General features: G+C 35.4%; 1 protein-coding gene across 1 annotated transcript in view; it reads left to right on the top strand.

The window, feature by feature from the left end:
• PAK5 (p21 (RAC1) activated kinase 5) overlaps window positions 1-22007 on the top strand; it is a 127273-nt gene that overhangs the window by 68435 nt on the left and 36831 nt on the right. The window contains exons 3-4 of the mRNA XM_044659491.1: window positions 18908-19699; window positions 21217-21326. Of these exons, the coding sequence (XP_044515426.1) occupies window positions 18908-19699; window positions 21217-21326 (902 nt within the window). The remainder of the gene's footprint in view (window positions 1-18907; window positions 19700-21216; window positions 21327-22007) is intronic.

Genomic DNA, 22007 nt, shown 5'->3' with positions numbered 1-22007 from the left:
ATAAGTATATTTCTTAGTATATAATTATATATCACTTAATGTAATTATGTATAATATACATCGACAAATTTTATTTATAACATTATATATTAATATATAACAATTATTTTGTACTATATAATTATTATCATTAATCATGTTAATTATAATGAATAAGTCAACTAGCAAAATATTGAAAATTGTTGGAAACAAAACAAGGAAAATGGTTGAAAAAAATTATATATATGTTGAAATATATGTTGAAAAATTATATATATATGTCTAGATAGCTGTGTATCTATGTGTGTTACATGTTTTATGTGTGACTATATCACTATAAAAATTCAAGTGAAAAAAGGTAGTTATTCTTACTATTTCCAGATTTATTTATAATCTCGTACGTTCTGCTATAGAGCCAGATAAGGGGTCATCGGCTTAGGCCTTTGGCTCACATGTATGTTTGTATGTGCATCTACAGAAGTCCACAGACTTTGTTATATTAATCTGCCAAGCCTCAGTTTTCTCATTATTTCAAGAGAGATACTTTGCCGTGATTTCAGCCTTGAGTTTCCTGCCCTGCCTGACTCACCAGCATGACTTGGAACAGCTCAAACTCTGTCCACCCACAACCATTTGACAGATTTGAATAATTATGTCTCTCTCTCCATTTTATATTTTGACAAGACATTCTAGTACTTGAGCAAGAAACAGAACATTGCTCCTTAGCAGGGAGCTTGGAGAGATGGAATAAATCAAGTTCTCAGCTTCAAATCAACTCAGTGAACTGTGATTCCCCAGTGTCTAGTCTTCTTTGTGAGTCACTACTAATGTGTATCATCAGGCAGGTCAGCATGAGACGATGGGCCTGCCCTGGCCTTGGAGAGAGATGGCTGTCATTGAATATTCCACCTCCTAGAATTGACTAGTCAAGAGCATTCATCACTCTGTGCCTTGGTTTCCTCATTAACAAAGTGACGATTATGCATGACCTATCCTACAGGGTGGCTGAAAGAGTTCAGCAAAAGTTTTTGTTTGTTTTTTCTCTTTCATTATTTTGAAATTTTAAAAATTCATTTACAATAACAACAAAAAATACGACCAAATATTTTATTTTCTCATCACAAAATCCTTGGGAGATAGGTGCTCTCATTAGCCCTATTTTGTAGCTGAGATAGAGGTTAAGTAATTAAGTATCTAGATGGATTTAAACTCAAATCTTTTCAACTCCAGGTCCATTGCTCTATTATGCTACCCACTATACACACACACACACACATACACTCATATGCATATATATTCACATACACCACATATATAAAAATCACATATATATATGTATATGTATATATATATATAGCTAGAAACCAATATTATCAAAGGATCATAGATCTAGAGCAGGAAGAAGTTATCTTAGAAGCCATCTAGTCTAACCTTTCATTTTTAATTTTAATTTTAATCCACAATACCACATTGCCTCTTAATGACAATTTACAGGTTATACATTTTTTTCTTGTGTCCTTGTACCCAGTTTTCAGGAGGGAAAGATAAACCTTAGGTAGGTGTTCTTCAAGAAGTTTGTCCAAGGCCACAGCCCCATCATGCCTAGGCTGATCCAGAAGTCATGACTCAAAGAATATAGAAACTTGCAAATTAGGGAAACTGCTGCTTTGAGGAAAGTTTTAGAGGTTATTCCACTGTCACCTTTGACTCTGTATTTTCATGGAGGAAATTCCCTTTAGATATTAACTTTTCTTCCTTTTGTAGAGACAAGAGGGATAGTACATAGCATCTATTATAGCTGATAGACAAGTCTATGGAAGCTTCTGCATAATTAGCCTTTGCTTTTCTTTGGGGATCTTGTAAGAATGTCTGGAGGGGACTGTTTTGTTTTGTTTTGTTTTGTTTTTTTAATCTGACCAAAATTAACTCTAAGATTCCTTCTAGCTTTAAGATTCTGTGATGGGATGATTTCGCACTGCTCTTGGGCATTTATTTGTCTTTCGTTTTTTGTTTGTATTTTTAAAGAATTTGTTTCACTTTTTATGCTTCCAAATCATACATCAATATAATTTCTAATAATCTAATTTGACATTTTGTGATTTTTGTTCTCTCCGTCCCTCCCTTTTCCCTAAGATAGCCAGTGATATGATAGATCGTATGTGTGCTTTCATGCAATACATATTTCCATGTTCATTATATTGTTAAAGAAGACACATATTGCTTACATAAGAAAAAAAACCATGAAGAAGATAAAGTGAAAAATAATATGCTTCAATTTGCATTCAGACAAGTGGATAGCTTTTTTTTGTCATGAGTCTCTTTGAGTTGTCTGGGATCTTTGCATTACTGATAATCATTAATCACATTTGATCATCCTACATTATGGCTGTTACTGTGTATATTGTTCTCCTGGTTCAACTCACTTCATATTGTTCTCCAGGTTCAGCTCACTTCACTTTGTATGATTTCATATAGATCTTTCCAAGTTTCTTTTTTAATAATTGTCCTGTTCATCATCTCCTATGGCATAATAGTATTCCTTTACAATTATATACCACAACTTGTCCAGCCATTCCCCAATTGATGGACATCTCTTCAGTTTCCTTTCTTTGCTACCACAAAAAAATAATTTCTATAAATATCTTTATACAAGTAGGTCCTTTTCCCCTATTCTTTGATCACTTTAAAATTCAGACCTAGTAGTGGTATTACTGGGTCAAAAGACATGCACAGTTTTATGACCTTTGAGTATGGTCCCAAATTGCTCTCCAGAATGGTTATATCAGTTTGAAACTCCACCAGAAGTGTGTTAAGTGCCCCAATGTTTCTATATCCCCTCCAACATTTATCATTTTGCTTTATTGTCATATCAGCCAATCTGATAGCTATGAGGTGGTATCTTGGAGTTATTTTAATTCACATTTCTCTATCATTAGTGATTTGGAGCATTTTTCACATGACTAAAGATAGTTTTAATTTCTTCATTCAAGAACTGTCTTTTCATATCATTTGGCCATTTATTAATTGTATCCTTATAAATTTGATACAATTCTCTAAATATTTGAGAAATGAGACTTTTATCAGAGCCACTTGCTATAAAATTTCCACCCCAGTTTGTTGTTTTACTTCTAGCTTCCATCTGTTTTATTTCTGTAAAAATTTTTTAATTAATTTAGTTAATAATTTAATTAATTAATGTAGTCAAAGTTATCTATCCTACATCTCATAATATTTTCTATGTTTTTGTGCTCCCCATTTGTTTATGGAATCCCCCTTTATTTGTAAATCGTGTATCCATTTTGACTTTATCTTGGCATATGGCATGAGATGTTGGTTTATGTCTAGTTTCTGCCATACTATTCCACTTTTGCCAACAGTTTTCATTGCATAGTTAGTTTTTCTTCCAAAAGCTTGGTTTACATTTGTTAAACACTAGTTAACAAAATGGTCATTTACTACTGTATGTAGAGTATTTAATCTATTCCATTGGTCTCATACTCTATTTCTCCCCCATTTCCATATTGTTTTGATGTTTTCCATTTTATAATACATTTTGAGTCCAGTACATCTAGGCAACCTTCCTTCTTCTTCTTCTTCTTTTTTTTTTTGATAATTCTCTTGATTTCCTTGGTTTCTCCTTCTACATGAATGTTATTATTTTTTTCTAGCTGTGAAATAATTCATCTTTCATTTTTGAAGAGGACCAATAATGTCATAGAAGGGCATCTTTACTTGCAAATGAATTGGATTTAAGTAAGGCAGAGATGCACAAAGTTGTCTGCCTCGTTCTTTCTTCCAGAGGCATTGAACCAGCAGCAGACAAAAGTAGAGAAGAATGATGAGAACTCAGTGGATGATCTTGGCATCTGACCACGCTCTTAGGTCCTTTAGAGGCACATAGAAATTCCTTTTTTTTATATGACAGTATAGATATTTGTAATGGAAACTAGCAAGAAATGTCCCAGTGGACCTAGTTAAAGCACAGTTTCAAGCAATTTTGCCTATTCTTCTCTAGGTTTCATCTGAAAATGTGTTCTCTCAAGTTTTCATTCTAAAATTTCTTTTTTTAGAGGCTCTCCCTTCATAACTTTACAGTAGTCTACTGTTTTACAGAGGCCCATTGAGCCTATCCAGCAACAAAGTGGATAAAGTACCAGGCCTGGGGCTAGAAAGACTCACCTTCATGACTTCAAATCTGACCTTAGACACTTACTGGGCAAGCCACTCAACCATATTTGACTCAGTTTCCTCTATATATCTATTATATCGATATCGGTATATATCCTCTATATCTATAAAATGAACTAGAGAAGGAAATAGAAAATAACTCCAGTACCTTTACCAAGAAAACCCCAAATGAGATCACAAAGATTTGGACACAACTGAAATAACCGAACCATAAATATTGAGCCCATCCTGTGGCACCCAAGTGGTCCAGTGAATACTAGTCTTGCTCTCAGGAAGACTTCAGTTCAAATTTGGCCTATGATACTTATTAGATGTTTGACCCTAGGCAAGTCACTTATCCTTTGTCTGCCTTGGTTTCCTAAACCGTAAAATAGAATTACAATAGCATCTATACCCCAGTGTTGTTATGAGAATTACATGACATTTGTGTAGTACAGGACTAGTAGTAGGCACTTAATAAATGCTTATTTCCTTCCTATCTAACAAAGATGGCATGTTGAGTATTTTTTCTATCATTTTGATATGCCATATAAGAATAAAACAATTCCTGCTCTTAAGGAACTTACTTTTTAACAGGGCGAGATAGTACGTAAAATTTTTTTAAATAAATAAATATTTTAAATATTTTAATAAATAGTTAATAATTCATAATAAAGTATTAATGTATCCTTATTATAATAAATTGACAATTTAATGTTACTGTGATACATTATTAAATTATAATTAATAATTTAATAAAATAAATATTTTAAATAAATAAACAAACAAAAACCACTGAAGACCATGGAAAGCCAGAAGGGAATGAGGAAAGCTGAAAAGGTCAGAGTGCCTCTTGTAGAGGAATGAATGAAAACATGGCTGAGCAGACACCTTACTTAAAGGGAGATGCTAGAGGATTTATCGTCCAATCAAAAGGAGGGACAGCAGGGACAGAAGACACCTTCCTCTGTGAGGTCAGTGGCAGGAAGAAGTTTCTAAGGATTTTCCTAGAGGAAGTCCAAACTGCGACCTAGAGGGGAATGAGACATGGTTGGTTTGGTCATCCTTCTTAAATAGAAAATCAGAGTCTGCTCCATAGGGATATACCTCTATGCACATACACTGCTCTTTCATATTTATTTATGTAACATTTTCTTCCTTATTAGAATATAAGCCCCACATGTATAAGTTATATCCAAGTTTACTTCTCAAAAAGTGGGGAGGGAGCAGAAGGAGTCATTTTGGAACTCAAAAAACAAAACAAAACAAAAACTAAAGTTAAAAAAAATGTTTACATGTAATTTTTTTTAAAAATCCTTTTTTTTAAATCTTTATCATCCATCTTAGAATCAATACTGTGTTTTGGTTCCAAGGCAGAAGAGTGGTAAGGGCTAAGCAATGGGGGTTAAGTGACTTGCCCAGGGTGAAATAGCTCGAAAGGATTTGAATCCAGATTTGAACCTAGGACCCCCATCTCTAGGTCTGGATCTCTATCCACTGAGCCCCCCAGCCCCCCGCCAAAAAATTATTAAAAAAAAAAAAGAATGTAAGATCCTTGAGTACAGGTACTGTTTTTGTTTTTGCTTTCTATTACCAGAACCTAGCTCAGTATCTAGGTAAAGCAAGCATTTATTAGTTGCTAGGTGATTGATAGATTTATCTATTATTTTTTCCATCTCTTTAAAGAGTTTCTTAATTGTGTAGCATGTAGTAGCTCTCTGTGGGGCAAGGTAGATCCACAGAACTAGTTATATTTTGTTATTAATGGACTATGTAGACTTGGGCAAGTTTCTTCACATCTGAGCACTCGTTTTCTAATCTATAAAGTGTAGTACCTGGCCTAAAAGAACCCTAAAATCACTTCTGACTCCAATACGTATAGTCATCCTATGAGTCAAAGGATTTGATTATTTATTTATGATTTGGTATTTAGATTTTTTTCATGTGTATACTGTCATGTATGTTTATTTTTCATTGTAAGATCCAAAAATATAATTTATTTATATTTATATTATATTATATATAAATAATCTATTTATCTTTATAGTGTGAGCAGTTTATTAAGATTACAGTATAGTCCCACTAATTAACCTTGGATATATCTCTGTTGGAAATACTACACACACACACACACCCTTGTGCCTCCCTACACTCCTTTCCTGACACCTTTTGTAGTTTGTCTTCCCCTTTAGATTGTAAGCCCCATTGAAGACAAGGACGCTTTCTTTTCAGTAATTTTTTTTATTAATACCACATGTGCTAAGTAGTTTCTTTTATTGCTGTCCTTAATGTCAGGATCTTGCTAGACATGATACTTTTAAAAAATATCTTCACCTGAATTAGGTTCCAGGAAAGTTCTTACTCTGGTGTCGCTGGCCACTGGTTTCAAGCATACAATGAATGGTTTCTTCTCTGATTCACTCCTGAATGAGGGATTTAGCAAATAATTGATTGATGAGAACTCAAAGCATTGGAAGTTATAACCAAGATGCCCAGGGTTGCCTGTTGCCCAATTTCTGTCCTTATACCTTTGTCAGGTTTCTAAATCCTACCTCAAGTTTCCACTAGGGCAAACTGGTATGCCTACCAATCTCCAAGGAAACAAAAACCAGAACCAACAAAATATGGATCAATAATAGACTTCAAATATATTTCTAGCGGCTCGGTTCCTCAAATTGACTTCACAATTCAGCAAAACAGTCATTCTGACTCTTACTTTTGGCCAAATTAATAAGCTGCTCTGATGGCACGTACAACAGAGTTACCCCCTGTTTCCTGCCCGTTGCCATGTAGACAGGCTATAACTAATAACTTTGACAGAAAGTCATTATGTGAATGGTTGAAGCATAATTATTTTGTGTGTGTGTGTGTGTGTGTGTGTATTTATTCAATCAAAACAATTTCATGTAGTAAAACCAGTTAATGGCATCTCCTGATTAATCACAGTTTCAGTTTATTAAGCTTTTGGGGGTTGAGGGTAGGTGAGGAGGTGGCATGCAGCTCAGTTAATAAAATCTTCCCAAAAGACTTGAATTCTCATTCTTAGTAAATAGAGGATGCTGAGATAAGTGAACTTCTTCTTGGATGACAGAAAGGTGTTCTAATGCCTCTATGAGAGCTCATTCTGTATTTTCTAGATGTCAGTATTTGGCACTGGTGAGGAGTAAGAGACTGGACCTAGCTGAGAAGACAGGGCATGCCATGACTGTTATTAGAGTCTTCCCACCTTCCTCTGCCATGTCCTCAACTGGGAACTTATTTTATTTTCTTTCTATGCTTTTCTTTGAATTGCCTCTTTTCTGCTAAAAATAAAGGGCAGCAAAAATTCCTGTTAACTTAAGAATTCTCATTATTTGAAATTCCAGTTAAATTATATTATATAACATCTTTATTTTTGCGATACCTTAAATGGTCCAAAGAACAAGAATTCAGATGGGAAACTCTCTCCTAATCCCAATATCAGTCAAAGACGGCCTCTTCCTTGGCTTCTTTTTACCAAGCGCCAGCCATAAAGTAGCTTTGAAAAAAGATAAGTAGCCATCTGGGGGTCATTTGAACTTTCCCAATTTTCTCCAGAATTAACATTTCCCAATAAGAGTCTTCACGTATGTCATTTCTCAAGGAATTTAGGCTTCCCACACACACACACACACACACTATATCTAGTCTCTTCCGATGGCATTCATTAACAAAAATTAAGAAACAAGATAACCAAAATTCACCCAAGCTCTTTATAGGCAAATACTTTACATCAGAGTCTGGGGCTGTGGTCTGTGTCACAGTGAATGTGACTCCTTTAAAAAAAACTCAACAAAAAACAAAACCTGAAAGAGCAGATTCTGAAAGCATTCTTAAAAATCAACTAAGGTATAATCACTTTAAAGACAATAAATGCAGGGTCTTATTAGGGCAAAGCTGTTAATTACATACTTCATTATTGTCAAGTTTAATACAGTATTGGAGAACAGAGACTGTTTTTCATCTCTCCTTGGGAACAAGGGAAGACAGCTGTTCTTACAGACAGATCCATTATAGCTTATCACCAGAGGACAGACCACTGAAGGAACACGATGAAATATGGCTGCTGTCACCGGGGTCCGGAGCAAGCGCTGAAATTGTCCAGAAAGCAATGGAAAGAAAATGAAAGCCACTGCTTCAAAGTAGTGGACTCTAATTCAAATAGATTGGCTTTCATTGATTTTTAACGCACAGCAGTTCTGTGGCATAAAATTCACTGATACTCTTTTTATTGATCTATATAAAGCTGCACATTCTTTTACATTGATAAATCTGCTTTAATAAACAGTCTGTAGTGAAAGTGACAAATAGCAGCCTTCCCTTTTGAAGCTAGTTTAAGTGGAGCTATTGAGTACAGCGTTTTTAAATTTTTTTTTTACTTATAATAAAAAATAAACATTGTCCTACCTCTTGCTCTGAAAAATTCAAAGTATCATTACCATTCTCCTAGTTTCAAAAAATTATTTGTCTTCTGACAACCTATTATCTCAAAGAAAAATATCATGTAATGCAAAGTCAATGGAAAAATCAGAACTCCTTTTTGTTTAATAATAATAATTTAAAAAACAATTTTATAACCAAGGTCACTATTGAGCTTTTTGATAAGAAGTAATAATAATCCTTTATGAGAAAGAAGTATTTATTTACATAATATTAATGCATTCAAATTAAGTTAAATCATGTCATGAGATCAGTGAATATGGGCTTTTTTTTCATCCATGGCACAGTTTTGGTATAGTATAAAATTCCAGGCTTGTGCTGTAAATACCTAGCTTCCAAATCTATTCCTGCCATCTATAATATGTGTGAACTTGGACAAGTTATTTTCCCTCTCTGGACCTCAGCTTCCTCATTTGTAAAATGAAGAAGTTGGCCTAGATCAGTGACGGGCAAACTACAGCGGAAGAGTCAGAGGTGGGCAGTGCAACATTATTCCTAATATGACGAATACAATGAGTAGGATACAATACAATGAAACTTCAAAAGAGTTGCCTTAGAAACAGACTGACAGATGAGCATTTCCTTTCCTTTGGCCCCCTCTTTAAAAAGTTTGCCCATCACTGGCCTAGATGATTTCTGGGCTTAAATTCTTAACCAATTTTGTGTCATGAACTACATTGTCTGATTAAACTTATGTTCCTCTTCTCAGGGTAATGTTTTTGAAGGCATAATACAAAATACATAATTTTTCAAGGAAAATCACGGACTTGAAATCAGTTTCAAATACTAAAAAAAATGTAAAATGTATGCTCTATGGCCTTTGGAGCTATAATGTTTGATCTTGTGGTTCCATGACATTTATTCCATGTGATTTTGCTTACTTCTCTCAATTTGTTTTTTTTTTCTTTCAAAAATAATTTTGTTATATTTTTATTTAAAGATTACATATAATGCAATTTTAATAATTGTTTTCTGACATTTTACAATATGTGTTCTTTTCCTATCTCCTTCTCCTCCCTCCCTGAGATGGCAGGTAATATAAGTTATACATGTTCTTTCATGAAATATATATTTCCATGTTCATTATGTAGTGAAAGAAGATGTGTTGCTCATACAAGAAAAAAATCTGACAAAAGAAATAAAAGTGAAAAATGGTATGCTTCAATCTGCATTTAGAATCTATCATTTTTCTTCTATAGTGATGGAAGAGCTTTTTCTCTTGGAGTTGTCTCAGACTGAGTTTTCTTCATAAACAACTCTGAGGCTTTGAGGACAAGGAAAAAAGCCAGGCCAACACCAATGATAGTTCATTTTAATTCTGCTGTGAAATAAAACTCTAAAGAATTCCAGTCCTGATGGAATTTGAAAGCATTGAACAGTGCGCAGGGCCTGGCAGCCAAAAGGAACATTTTACTTTTCCCATGAAAATCTTTTGAGTCTACTTAGCTTACCTTTATTTCTATAATAGAAGTTTTGTTTAATTTTCTTGACATAGGGATTACCTTCCTAAATAAGAAGAAAAAGAATAAAACTTCATTCTTCAAAAGCCTGTTTCATATTTAAGACTACATAAATTCATCCTTAATTGATTCACTTCCTATATTTGCCTTGTCTTTACTAGCCTCTCACACCCTTTAAATCTTCAACTTCTTTCTGTTTGGTAGTTCTTTCCCTGCTGCCTACAAAGACCCATCTCTGCATCTTGAAAAACAAAAACCAAAAAAAAAGACCCGTCACTAAATCCTAGGATCCTTACAACATATCCTACATTCAGAAATGTGTTTATAAATATTTAGCAACTGGTTTTGGGGGGGATAGAAGAGGGGAGAGTGTACTTTGGACACACTTTTAAGTTTAATCTGGATCATTAACATTTTCTTTATCACTTTCTTAAGTCTACACCAGTGGTTCCCAAACTTTTTTGGCCTACTACCCCCTTTCCAGAAAAAATATTACTTAGCCCCCTGGAAATTAATTTTTTTTTATTTTTAATAGCAATTAATAGGAAAGATAAATGCACCTGTGGCCATCACTGCTTCCCTGGATTGCTGACCCACCAGGGGGCAGTAGAGCCCACTTTGGGAATCACTGGGCAGCTAGACAATCAACAAAACAATAAATCAAGCCCTGATCCATAGTGCTTGCCAATTTCCAATATGCAAATGCTCACAAGAAAATATAACCCTGAGCTCTAGGGTACAAGATCAAGTTGATTCCAACACACATCTTCCTTTACCTTTCTCTCCTCTCACTTAAACATTTTTAATACTGTCTGCTTTTGATGCCACCACTTCTTCCTCTGCTCTCTTTTCTAAACACCCTGCAGTCTAGCCTCTTACAGTCTTATTTCAAGGGAAACAACTCTTTCTGGTTATAATAATCTTTTAGTTGTAAAATCTAAAGACCTCTTCTCAGTGCTCATAACAACACTGCAATCATTTAGTCAAACAGTAAACATTACATTTATTAACCCCTTATTATGTGACAAGCACCATGCTAAATATTGGAGATTCAATGAAAAATTATAACAGTCCCCTTGAAGAGTTTTATATTTTAATGGGGGAGAAAACACTTATAGAAAAAGGTACAGATGGGATGCATGTGTGGCAGAAAGAAAGTAACATTAGAAGAAAAGATATTAGTTCCTTGAAGGACTAAGAAAGTTTCCCCTGCAAATCGGGAAGGAAGATGGTCAATATTGAAGGCATTGGAGACAGCCAGGAGATGAAGTATCACATGCAAGGAACAGAAAATGGGCCAAAATGGCTCTACTATGGATTTGTTAGGAGGGAGTAATAGGGAAGATGACTGGAAAGCTAGTATTTGGCCATTTATTCCTTAGGAACATTCTGTTCTCTCTGGCTTTTCATGATATTGCTCTCTCTTGCTATTCTTCCTATTTTTTTAACTAGACCTCAGTCTCCTTTCCTATATCTTCATCCATACTGTACTCACTAATGCTTGTACCCCCAAACTCTTTATTTTAGAGTCACATCTCTTTCTTCTCGATTACCTTCCACTCAGTGATTTTATCAATTCTCATGGATTCAATGATCACTTCTGGGGAGAGACTGCCAGATTTTGCTATCGAGTTCTTGTTTCTAACCTGAAAAGTTCTGCATCATGAATAGCCTATTGGACATTTTGAATTGGATGCCCTGCAGACATCTGAAACTCAACATGTCCAAAGCAGAACATGTTATCTTTTCCCAAAAACCTACCCCTCTTCTGAATGTCTCTACGTTTGTCAAGGGCAAATACCATCTTTGTGATCACATCCTGATTTCCCCCCCCTTAGTTTCCATCACCTATTTGCATATAGAGGCCTTATTTTCTTAAATAATTCATCATTCCAGTTTAGTGGCAAATTTTATCTAGAGTTTCTTATACTCATACAGTTGAGAATAGATTTTTATACACAAAATGTTTAAGTTATACTAAAATTAGATCTATTTTCTCCATTTAGACAAATCTTTTTTTTTTAAGTTTTGAAGTTGATCTCACACATTTTCAGTGTGTTCATCGCAAGTCATTTGACTGATGCAATGCACAGACTCCTGAATTACAAAACAAAACATTTGTTTATACTATGAAATTATTAACTTGGATCTTCAGAATGAACTTACCTGAATGTAATTGTGGATAATGGGAAAATAACTGTCAAGTACATGCTTTTTATTTCATTGACTTAGATCATTTTTAGCACAATTAGTGAGAGAAAAGATATTTTCCTGGCACAAAATGCTGTTGTCTTATTGCCATTTTTGAAACACAAGTGCTAGATAACTGATATATATTTCCTTAAGCTTTCCTAAGAATTGAAGAGTGAATTTTCAAAGAAACCTAATTAACTCTTTAAATTAGGAAGATTTTCCTTAGGAAAGAGAAAAGAGCAAACAGTAGAAACAGACTTTCATGTAAATATCAGATGTTGTATTCTAATCTCAAATATCCCTAGAAATCATTTTTAGTGTTTCTCTATGTTTTCCAAAATAAACTTGGAATACCATTTTAGGATCCAGCCTGATCACAGACATTTATTAGTACCACAGAGGCAAATAAATTAATTTTCTGGAATACATACAAAAAAGCAAAATTATTGAGAAGCCACAAATAGTCAAAATCATAAAGAAAATTTCCCCAATCATGTTTCCCATTGATTGATTTTTAAAAATTATAAAAGTTTCACACAAAGTATGGATACTATCCAATGTTAACTGAAGATACTAAATAAAACAAGGTAATAATTTTGACTTCATAGATATTGCCTTAGTGGGAACAGAGCAGTGCTTCAAATGTGACTCACCTGAGGAAAATCTAGGAGAAAGAGAGAGGAAGCATGCTGGACAGCATTCTGATGAAGGTTGATGGAAAAGGAGTAACATTATTGTTCTCATTTTACATATGAGGAAACAGAAGCTTAAAGTGGTTAAGTGTTTGCCCGGGATCACACTAGTAAGGGAATGAGGCAGTTTTTGAATTCAGATCTTCCTGACTCCCAAGTTCAACACTCTGACAGAACTTCCTAAATTGAATTAGATGGCCTTTGATGCCACTTCTACTTCTAAAAACTATGGTTCAATCATGATCTTTAGGTTGGAAAAGACAAAAGAAAAATGGAAGATAAATTAATTACCTATTCCAATTGACCTTTGTCCTGGGGGAGAAAATGGAAACTGTCCTTTTCTGAGCCACTGCCATTGATTTTTCAAGAGTTATTATGGATGATTCCCAAAAAAAGTGCTTCATGAGTGGAAAGAGAAAAATAATTTTAAGTGTCAAAGTTCCATAAAAACATGAGGAATTAAGAAACCTAAATACTATATATATATTCATATATATTATTTATACATGAAATTATATATATATATACATATATATATGTGTGTATATATATATAAATAAGAAACCTGCAAGGAAAAATACAAGGTCATTGTTCATACATTTTATTTTATTTTATATTATTTTACTTAAAAATAACTTCAAATTTTAAAAAATGCTCAATTAATTAATCTAGAATATTTTTCCATGGTTACATGATTCATGTTCTTTCCTTCTCCTCTCCTGGAGCTAACAAGCAATTCCACTGGGTTTTACATGTATCATTGTACAGAACCTATTTCCATATTTTTAATATTTGCAATAGAGTGATCATTTCAAGTCAAAATCCCCAATCATATCCCCATCAAACCATGTGATCAATTATATGTTTTTCTTCTGCGTTTCTACTCCCACAGTTCTTTCTCTGGATGGTAGATAGTTTTCTTTCTCATGAGTTCCTCTGGATTGTCCTGTGTCATTGCATTGCTGCTAGTAGAGAAGTCCATTATGTTCTATTGTGCCACAGTGTGTCTGTCTCAGTGTACAGTGTTCTTCTCATTCTGTTCCTTTTGCTCTGCATCAATTCCTGGAGGTCTTTCCAGCTCACATGGTTTCTTAAAGATACCAGAAGCAGGGTAATGCTTCTTATGACCTCTTCTCCTTGTCTTGTCCAAGTATCTCATCTGAACTTCTCCTCTCTAGTATATAGAGGGGAAGCCAACCCGTGGATTAGTGTGCTTAACTAAAGCTAGTTTATGAGCATGTTTAATAATTATTTCTGGCTATTTAAAAAGACACAGTGCATGTTCCTACTCTTGGTCTAACTTGACTTTTTTCTCCTAATTATATACATTATGACAATCTCCACCTATCCCAGATGTTCATGTGGTTATGGATTATGTAGAGAGGGAACATTGTTCCCTCTCCCATCCTAGGACCTATTAAATTGGCAATCTCGTAAAAGAAAAGGGGGAAAATGGATTGTTTTTATTTATATTGAAATAATAATTGAGAGCCAGTAACCAATGTTATAATAGAAAGGGAGCTAGACAAAGTCCCATTGAATATACTCTGGGAGACTTCAAGGGGTGTCACCCCAAACCTGGGTGACCTGGATGGTCATGCCACCCCATAGGAGTTAAGGGCAATGCTTCCCTATAAGATTAGGTATGTGGTACCCCAGTCTGATTCTGAATGAGGGTGGGGTTCACATAAGCCTCCCCCCCCCAGGTCAGTCAACTTCACAGCAGGTGGTCTGGCTCCAAGATGGAGGCAGCCAGACTAAGCTGTGGTTCTCCTCTCCCTTGTTGTCTCTCTGGCACTCTGGAATGCTATCTGATTAAAGAATGGCTTTTATTATTTGCAATTCAGGGGTTAGGGAAAGGGGTGAAGGGCAGAGGGATTTTGGGGTGCCATCTTCTCTATTTCTATGGGGTCCGTCACTTAGGTGAGAAACCCAATGGTTCCCACTTCTAAGCTTCTTCCCTCACCCCTTCTCCTATTTCTCTTTCTTTTCTATAATTGTAAGTTAGACTGGAAAAAGGGGGTCTCTCAACAAGGCTGGGTAATGGGAGAAGGAGACTAAGATCACTCCCTAAATGGAGTCCAAAAGCTTAGCTGACTTGTTTATTGAAGTCTTGATGGGTGAGAAGCGATGGGATGCCTTTGACCAGGGAATCAGGGTTTCAATGTCCAGAGAAAGATCCTCAGGAAGCCCTCAGGACTGGAACCAAGCTGGAATGTCCTCCTCCTCTCTCCTCACAGTCCTCCACCCAAAGCCCCCTCCTCTCCTTCTTCCTCCAGAGCATTACCCAGAATTCTCTCTGGTCTCAACTCTCAGTAACTGTCACCAACTGTCAGCCACTCCTTCTCTGTCTCTTTTTGTCCCATCCCCCTTGCACAAATCCCATCCTTACAATATATAATTATTATTTATTAGTTTTATTTTTTATTTATATATTATTTATTTTATTAAACTGAGCTGTTATTAACCTCTGCTCTAGATTTATGCACAGACTGAATTTTATTTTTATTTAAAATAGATATTTTAAGTAAATAAACTTTTATCAGAAATTTTATAAGTAGATTCCAGGGTATGTTTCGTTTGAAAAATGCAGCCTAATTTTCATTACTACTATGTCTCTATGTGGAGTATGGTAATGATGGCAGGTAGGTAGTGTAGTAGAGAGGGTCCCGGACTTGGAATGTAGAACACCTGAGTTCAAACCCTGCCTCAGCTACTTCCTACTTATGTGACTCTGGACAAATCATTTAATCTCTCAACTGGAAAAATAGGTATAATAATAGCACCTATTTCACAGGATTGTTGCAAAGACCAAATGGGGTACAAAAGTGCTTTGTAAGCCTTAAAGTGTTGTATTAGTGCTAGCTATTATTATTAATACAATGAGGTGTATCTGCTCTAAAATGCCAAAATATCTTCTGAATCATCGAGGAAAGTTTATATGATGCTTGGTATAGATTAAGCTAAATATATTTCAAGGGGGCAGCTGGGTGGCTCAGTGGATTGAGAGCCAGGCGTCCTATGTTCAAATCTGGCCTCAGACACTTCCCAGCTGTGTGACCCTGGGCAAGTCACTTGACCCCCATTGCCTAGCCCTTACCACTTTTCTGTCTTAGAGCCAATACATAGTAATTACTCCAAGACAGAAGGTAAGGATTTAAAAAAAAAAGCGAAATATATTTCATAGGATTGTAATTCTCTGCATTGTGCATGTAAAAACCAAGCATAGTCTTCAAGACCAGATTCACTTTCACAATATAATGAAGCATTTCTGTAGGACGTGTGTGTGTGTGTGTGTGTGTGTGTGTGTGTGTGTGTGAAGTAAGTACCCTAGAAACAATGATATATAGCATATCTATGAAGGCAGGTCAAATATTAAATGCTATGAGGACACAAAGCAACATAATATTTAGACAGCACTGGGGCAAATATGAAAAAGTTTCCTGGGGGAGATGAGTTTTGAGCCATCTCCTGAAGGGAGTAATGAACATGATTTTATAGGGATTGGAGGTGTGCATTTTAATGATTCATTAACATATTCAAATAGCTAGGTGCCTTGATTGACTAAGCTTATATTAAAATAGCCGCTGTCTTTAAAGAGAAATGTAATTGTGTTTACTGTGAAAACAAAATTGTTATAAAAGGAAAATATCAAATTAGTTCATCAAACTTGGAATATGAGCTGATATATATTATGTATATTTATGCACACACACATATATGTATTTTTGCACAGGATATCTTTGTGGAAAAACATAAAAGGCAAAAATGCCTTTATGAATGTCAAAATCTATCTTGAATGCCCTCTTGTTCAGCCCAATGTGAACACTTCCTAGTTCTAGCTTTTAACCTCAGGACACTTCTACCCTGGTATGTTTCCTGCCCCTTAAAAATATCAGAAAACCCGATTGGGCTAGATACTGTCTTCAGTTAGCCAAATATTCATAAGAATCCTTATGTCTGTCACCCATATAATTTTTTTCCCTGTTCTTGACTTCCACACCTTATCCTCTACTTGGGATCCTTTGGAACTTCTAGTTACTCCCTGCTTCCTAGCTCCTGTCTGCTTACTCTGATTTGATCCAGTACTTTTCCCTGATATACAATAACCATTTGCTGATATACAATAACCATTTGCACCCCAATATGGACTACTCTTTTTGGTCTCTGACTTTCTAATTCCACCTTATTCATAAGATTCTAGATACTTCTCCATACCCAGCCACTTCCTATACCCAAGTGTAGGCTTTAGTTTAGGTAGTGTTGGGGGAGGCTCTTTGTGTTGTCTTTTATTTCTCATTCCTGCCTTTTCTTTACCCATTCCAGCAATAGTGAGAACTTAATAAATGTTAGCTGACTGACTGGTTTTCTTTTTTCTTCACCAGAAGTGAAAAGTTCACTTCTCTTCTCTTTAGTGATTAAAAGAGGAGGAAAAAAAAACAACTACAAAACAAGCCATAATCACCAACTTGACATTGATTCTAAAATTTTCACTAGATCTTTTAGTTTTAAAGTATTTGATATTTTCTCAGATATTTTTCTCCTTGAACCATAAAAGTCAGTAGCATATTCTCATTTCTCCCTTGTACTTTTGTTCATGCATCGTCGCTGATAGTTGTTTGTTGCAAATCTTGTTGTTGTCAAATTGCTGCCAACAGCATTGTAAATGGTTTTGCTATTTCTCTTTCTGTTTTGGTTATTTCTATGTGATTTATGTTCATCAAAGAGCACACTTGTGGTTGACGACTTATCACTTGGTTCCAGTCACATCTACCTCATTTCCAGGCTACCTAATGTTCAATACAATTCAGACATGAAAATCTGGACATGACTATTACTCCTTTAATATGGGAACACATTTAATCTTATAGTAATCACACTAGGAAATCTTCTTTCTGTTATCCCATTTCAATTACAGAAAGGTCTAATACTCCATTAGAGAATCTAGTGTCCTAGTTTGGAGATATTTTCTAGCAAAAGGCTTAAAAAGATGTGCATTTATTAGGTAACATAATTGTTGTTGTTTAGGCATGTCCGGCTCTTCATGATCCCATTTGGAGTTTTTTTAGCAGAGATATAGGACTGGTTTGCCATTTCCTTCTCCAGCTCATTTATAGATGAGGAACCGAGGCAAAGAGAATAAATGATTTTCCAGGGTCATACAGCTAGTGTCTGAGGCCAGATTTGAAGTCATGAAGATGATGAGTGTTCCTGATTCCAAGCACAATACTCTATCTACTGTACTGCTTAGCTGACCTAGGGAATATATTAGGTAATCACATTTATTTGTCTTTTTTTAAACAATCCTCCAATAGCACCACTTACATAACAATAATTGTAGGTTGTGAAAATTATAATTATCTCTATTTCTAGATTGGTTTTGTTTGTTTGATGGAAGAAAGTAGAGATCTAATTTGTGCCTTACACAGGTAAATGACCATTATCAATAATCTTTCAACATAAAATGTCAACCCATTTGTAATTGTATAATCAGTATTTGGTATATGATAAAAATTTTATTATTGTAATAAATAAGGAAAATAATTGGGCAAGTTAAGACTTATACCTTTTAACTGCTTTCCCCCCCTATTATGTCATTGAAATCAACTAATACTTAAGTGTTTGTTGGGTTTGAATCACATCCGTGCTTTTTATTAATTATGTGACATTGGGCAAGTCTATCTGGGTTTAAATTTCCTCACCTGTAAAATGAGGGGGATTAGACTAGATGATCACTAAGGTCCCTTCCAATGCTTAAATCCTATGTTCTCAAATCCTTTGACCTATCTGCTCAGAAATACTTTTTTTCAGTGGTTTCATTTCTCAGTCAAGTGTGAAGTATTATTCTTTGGGGAATGAGGAGAAATTGCTTCCTTGTTTTGTTTGTTTGTTTTTTAATTTTGAATGCACAGATATTAAGAAGACATTCCTTAAAAATTATTTCTTTTCATCTTTCAGACAATTGTTAGAGGAAACAAACCCTGCAAGGAAACTTCAATCAATGGTTTGCTAGAAGAATTTGACAATATCTCTGTGACTCGTTCCAATTCTCTAAGGAAAGAAAGTCCTCCCACTCCCCACCAGGGTACTGCCAACCATGTCCAGGGACATTCAGAAGAAAATGGTTTTGTCACATTCTCTCAGTACTCCAGTGAATCTGATACTACCACTGACTACATATCAGAAAAGTACAGAGAAAAGGGTCTCTATGGAGATGAGTTGGATCGATATTATAAAGGCAGCCACCTAACCAAGCAAAATGGGCATGCAATGAAAATGAAATCTGGTGATGCCTACTATTCTGACATGCAGTCTTTGAGATCAGATATGTCCAGGTTTCCTGTAGATTATCCCAGCCAAACGGATATGCTAAGTAAACCAAGTGAATATGGTGGCTTCAAATGGGACTATGAAAGAATTTCAACTGCATCTCCTCTAGATTACCGAGATCCCTTTCAATTAGCTCCCTCTAGGACTGCAGGGACAAGCGAGTGCTCCAAAGAAAGCCTGGTGTACACTGAAAGTGAATGGCGGCCCAGCATAGAAGATTATGATAAAAGACCGAAGTCTTCGTATACAAATGAGACGAGCCCTCAGCCAGCCATGAGGCAGAGGTCAAGATCGGGTTCTGGGCTTCAGGAACCCGCCATGCCCTATGGAGCAAGTGCATTTAAGTCACACTCACAAGGACACTCATACAGCTCTTACACCTACCCTCGCCTCTCCGAAACCACCACGTGCATTCCAAAGGTAAAGTTGGCAGCCATCCCTCTGATCACTTCCTCCCCATGTGTCTGTTGGGTTGGGTTATATATTAGAGGACTTAGAAATTTGGTAACAATCAGAACCTTTTTCCCCCCCAAAAATAACTATAATAATAACAATAATAAATCAATTAAAAAGAGGTTAGCTTCACAACAGCAGTTAGCTTTTAAAATAAGAAATATTATTGAAGTTTGACTTTTATCACACAATTGCCATGGTCTAACACATCAACCCTAGTCCTGTGTTCTATTGACTATATCTTAAGCATTACATAAGAGTTTCTAAATATGATAGGCATCAGAGCAAGCCTAAGACTCCACCTTTTAAAGAGAGACAAGAATAAGATCCTTCTTTGTTACACTTGGCTGAGTCATTTCTCAGCCTTTCTTTGTCTACCTAAAAAAAAAAAAAAAAAGGAAAGAAGTGAGCTTTCCTGGCCTCCTTATACTCAGAAGTCTTGCCCATAGCATATCGCACCACCAACTTCTAAAGGAAGGCTAAACCTATATGAACAACCTTCAGGTTATTTTTTAAGCTTTTTGTGGTCTTCTGCACTTTCAGTTTTGAGACAATAAAGTCTGGGCTATGCATATCTATTTGAGAGTTCTCTTAGAAGAAAGGAGATAGGATGTCATGTCAGTTCTTAAAAATTTTTATTCAATTTAAAAAATAGAAATTCAGAAAGACACAATATGTATATGTATGAGAGAATTTCCTGCTGTAAGAATAGAGGTCATGACTATTTGTTTGGCTTTGTTTCACTGAAAATGCTAAGAAGAGTGGATGGTTCTCCAGCCTGTGATAAGATGAATAGCAGATTGATTTTTACTTTTCAAGTCTCCAGAAACCCAAATAAGCAAAAGTGCTTTTCTAAATCAATTGGCATTTTATCCAAAGGACTTTAAAAATTCCATTTTGTGATTCAACCAGTCTGGTTAAGTATCTACCACAATGTCTTGGAAGCTGTAACTATCTTACTGTGTTGGAGTACTTTGCATCCCAGTAGATAAAAAGAGAGAGGTAGCCATATTGCCACAGAGTAGCATTTAACCATATATTATATCAAGGTATTTGTACATTGCCAACTCCTCTTGACAACTTAATCTCAACATGTATATATAGAATTAGTTATCTTTCTCATTGGACCTTCTTCTCTTCCTAACTTCTTTATTTCTGCTTCCACTTAACCAAAATTACAACTTTGGTGTCATCACCCATTCATATCATTTTCTCACTCCTCATATATAATTAGTTGCCAACACTTGTTAATTCTAATTTCACAACTAATTCTCACCAGTCCTTTTCTCTTCACTCACAAAGCCACCCCTATCATGTCACATAGACTGTTGAAGTGGCCTCCTAATTTGTCTCTCTCCCTTTAATCTCTCTCTTCTCACAACCTGGCTTCAACCTCCATTTCCAAGCTTCTGTTGCATTATTCTCCATGCTCTCATGCTCTTTATATTTCAACCAAACTGTCCTGCTTTCTGTTTCCTATACAGGACTCTCCATCTTCAATCCATGCCTTTGTGCAAGCTGTCCTTCATGGCTGGAATACATTCCTTCCTTACTCCATCTCTAAAGATATTATATTCTTCAAAACTCAGTTCAAGTACTAGCCCTTATAGGAAGTCACCACCAAATCTCTCAGTTTCTAATATCCTCCCTAGAAATTATTTCAAATATACATGTTTAATATTTAATTTTTTCTGTACATATAGGATCATATTATTTTCCCCCAATAGAATATTAGCTGTTCAAGAACAGGGACGGTTTCCTTTTTTGCATTTGTATCTTAGAGATTAGTGTAGAACCTGACACATAGTAGGTATTTAATAAATATTTGTTGAATTTAGTGGAAGACCAGCAAAAATTATAATTAACATTAAAATTTGTTTAACATTGACATTTCCAGGGAGGGCTTCCTAATGGTCTGAAGTAGCCATGTGACTATTACTATGTATGGTCAGATTCCATAATTAGGTTCTAAGCAGCACCACTTATTCTTTGTTTTCTCAATGTCCTGAAAGCCCATTTTAATATTCTCCATATCTGTAATATAAACCCCAAACTCCAGTACAATAAAGTAGAAACATGGCAGTGAGGGAAAGTAGGCCAGAGTAGAGGATGATGGGACCCTGGAGATTTCCTCACTGTCTTGTCTCTCTACCTTATACCAAATACAGATCTTGGGCTTATAAGAGAGATATGAAAATAGAGTCCCTTAGCAAGGTCTTGTTTCCTTCCTTCCTTCCTTCCTTCCTTCCTTCCTTCCTTCCTTCCTTCCTTCCTT

This window comes from Gracilinanus agilis, chromosome 2, assembly GCF_016433145.1.
Source record: "Gracilinanus agilis isolate LMUSP501 chromosome 2, AgileGrace, whole genome shotgun sequence".
NCBI classification, from domain to species: Eukaryota; Metazoa; Chordata; class Mammalia; order Didelphimorphia; family Didelphidae; genus Gracilinanus; species Gracilinanus agilis.
The sequence above is the reverse complement of the archived record's forward strand: the minus strand, read 5'-3'. Positions and strand labels throughout refer to the sequence as shown.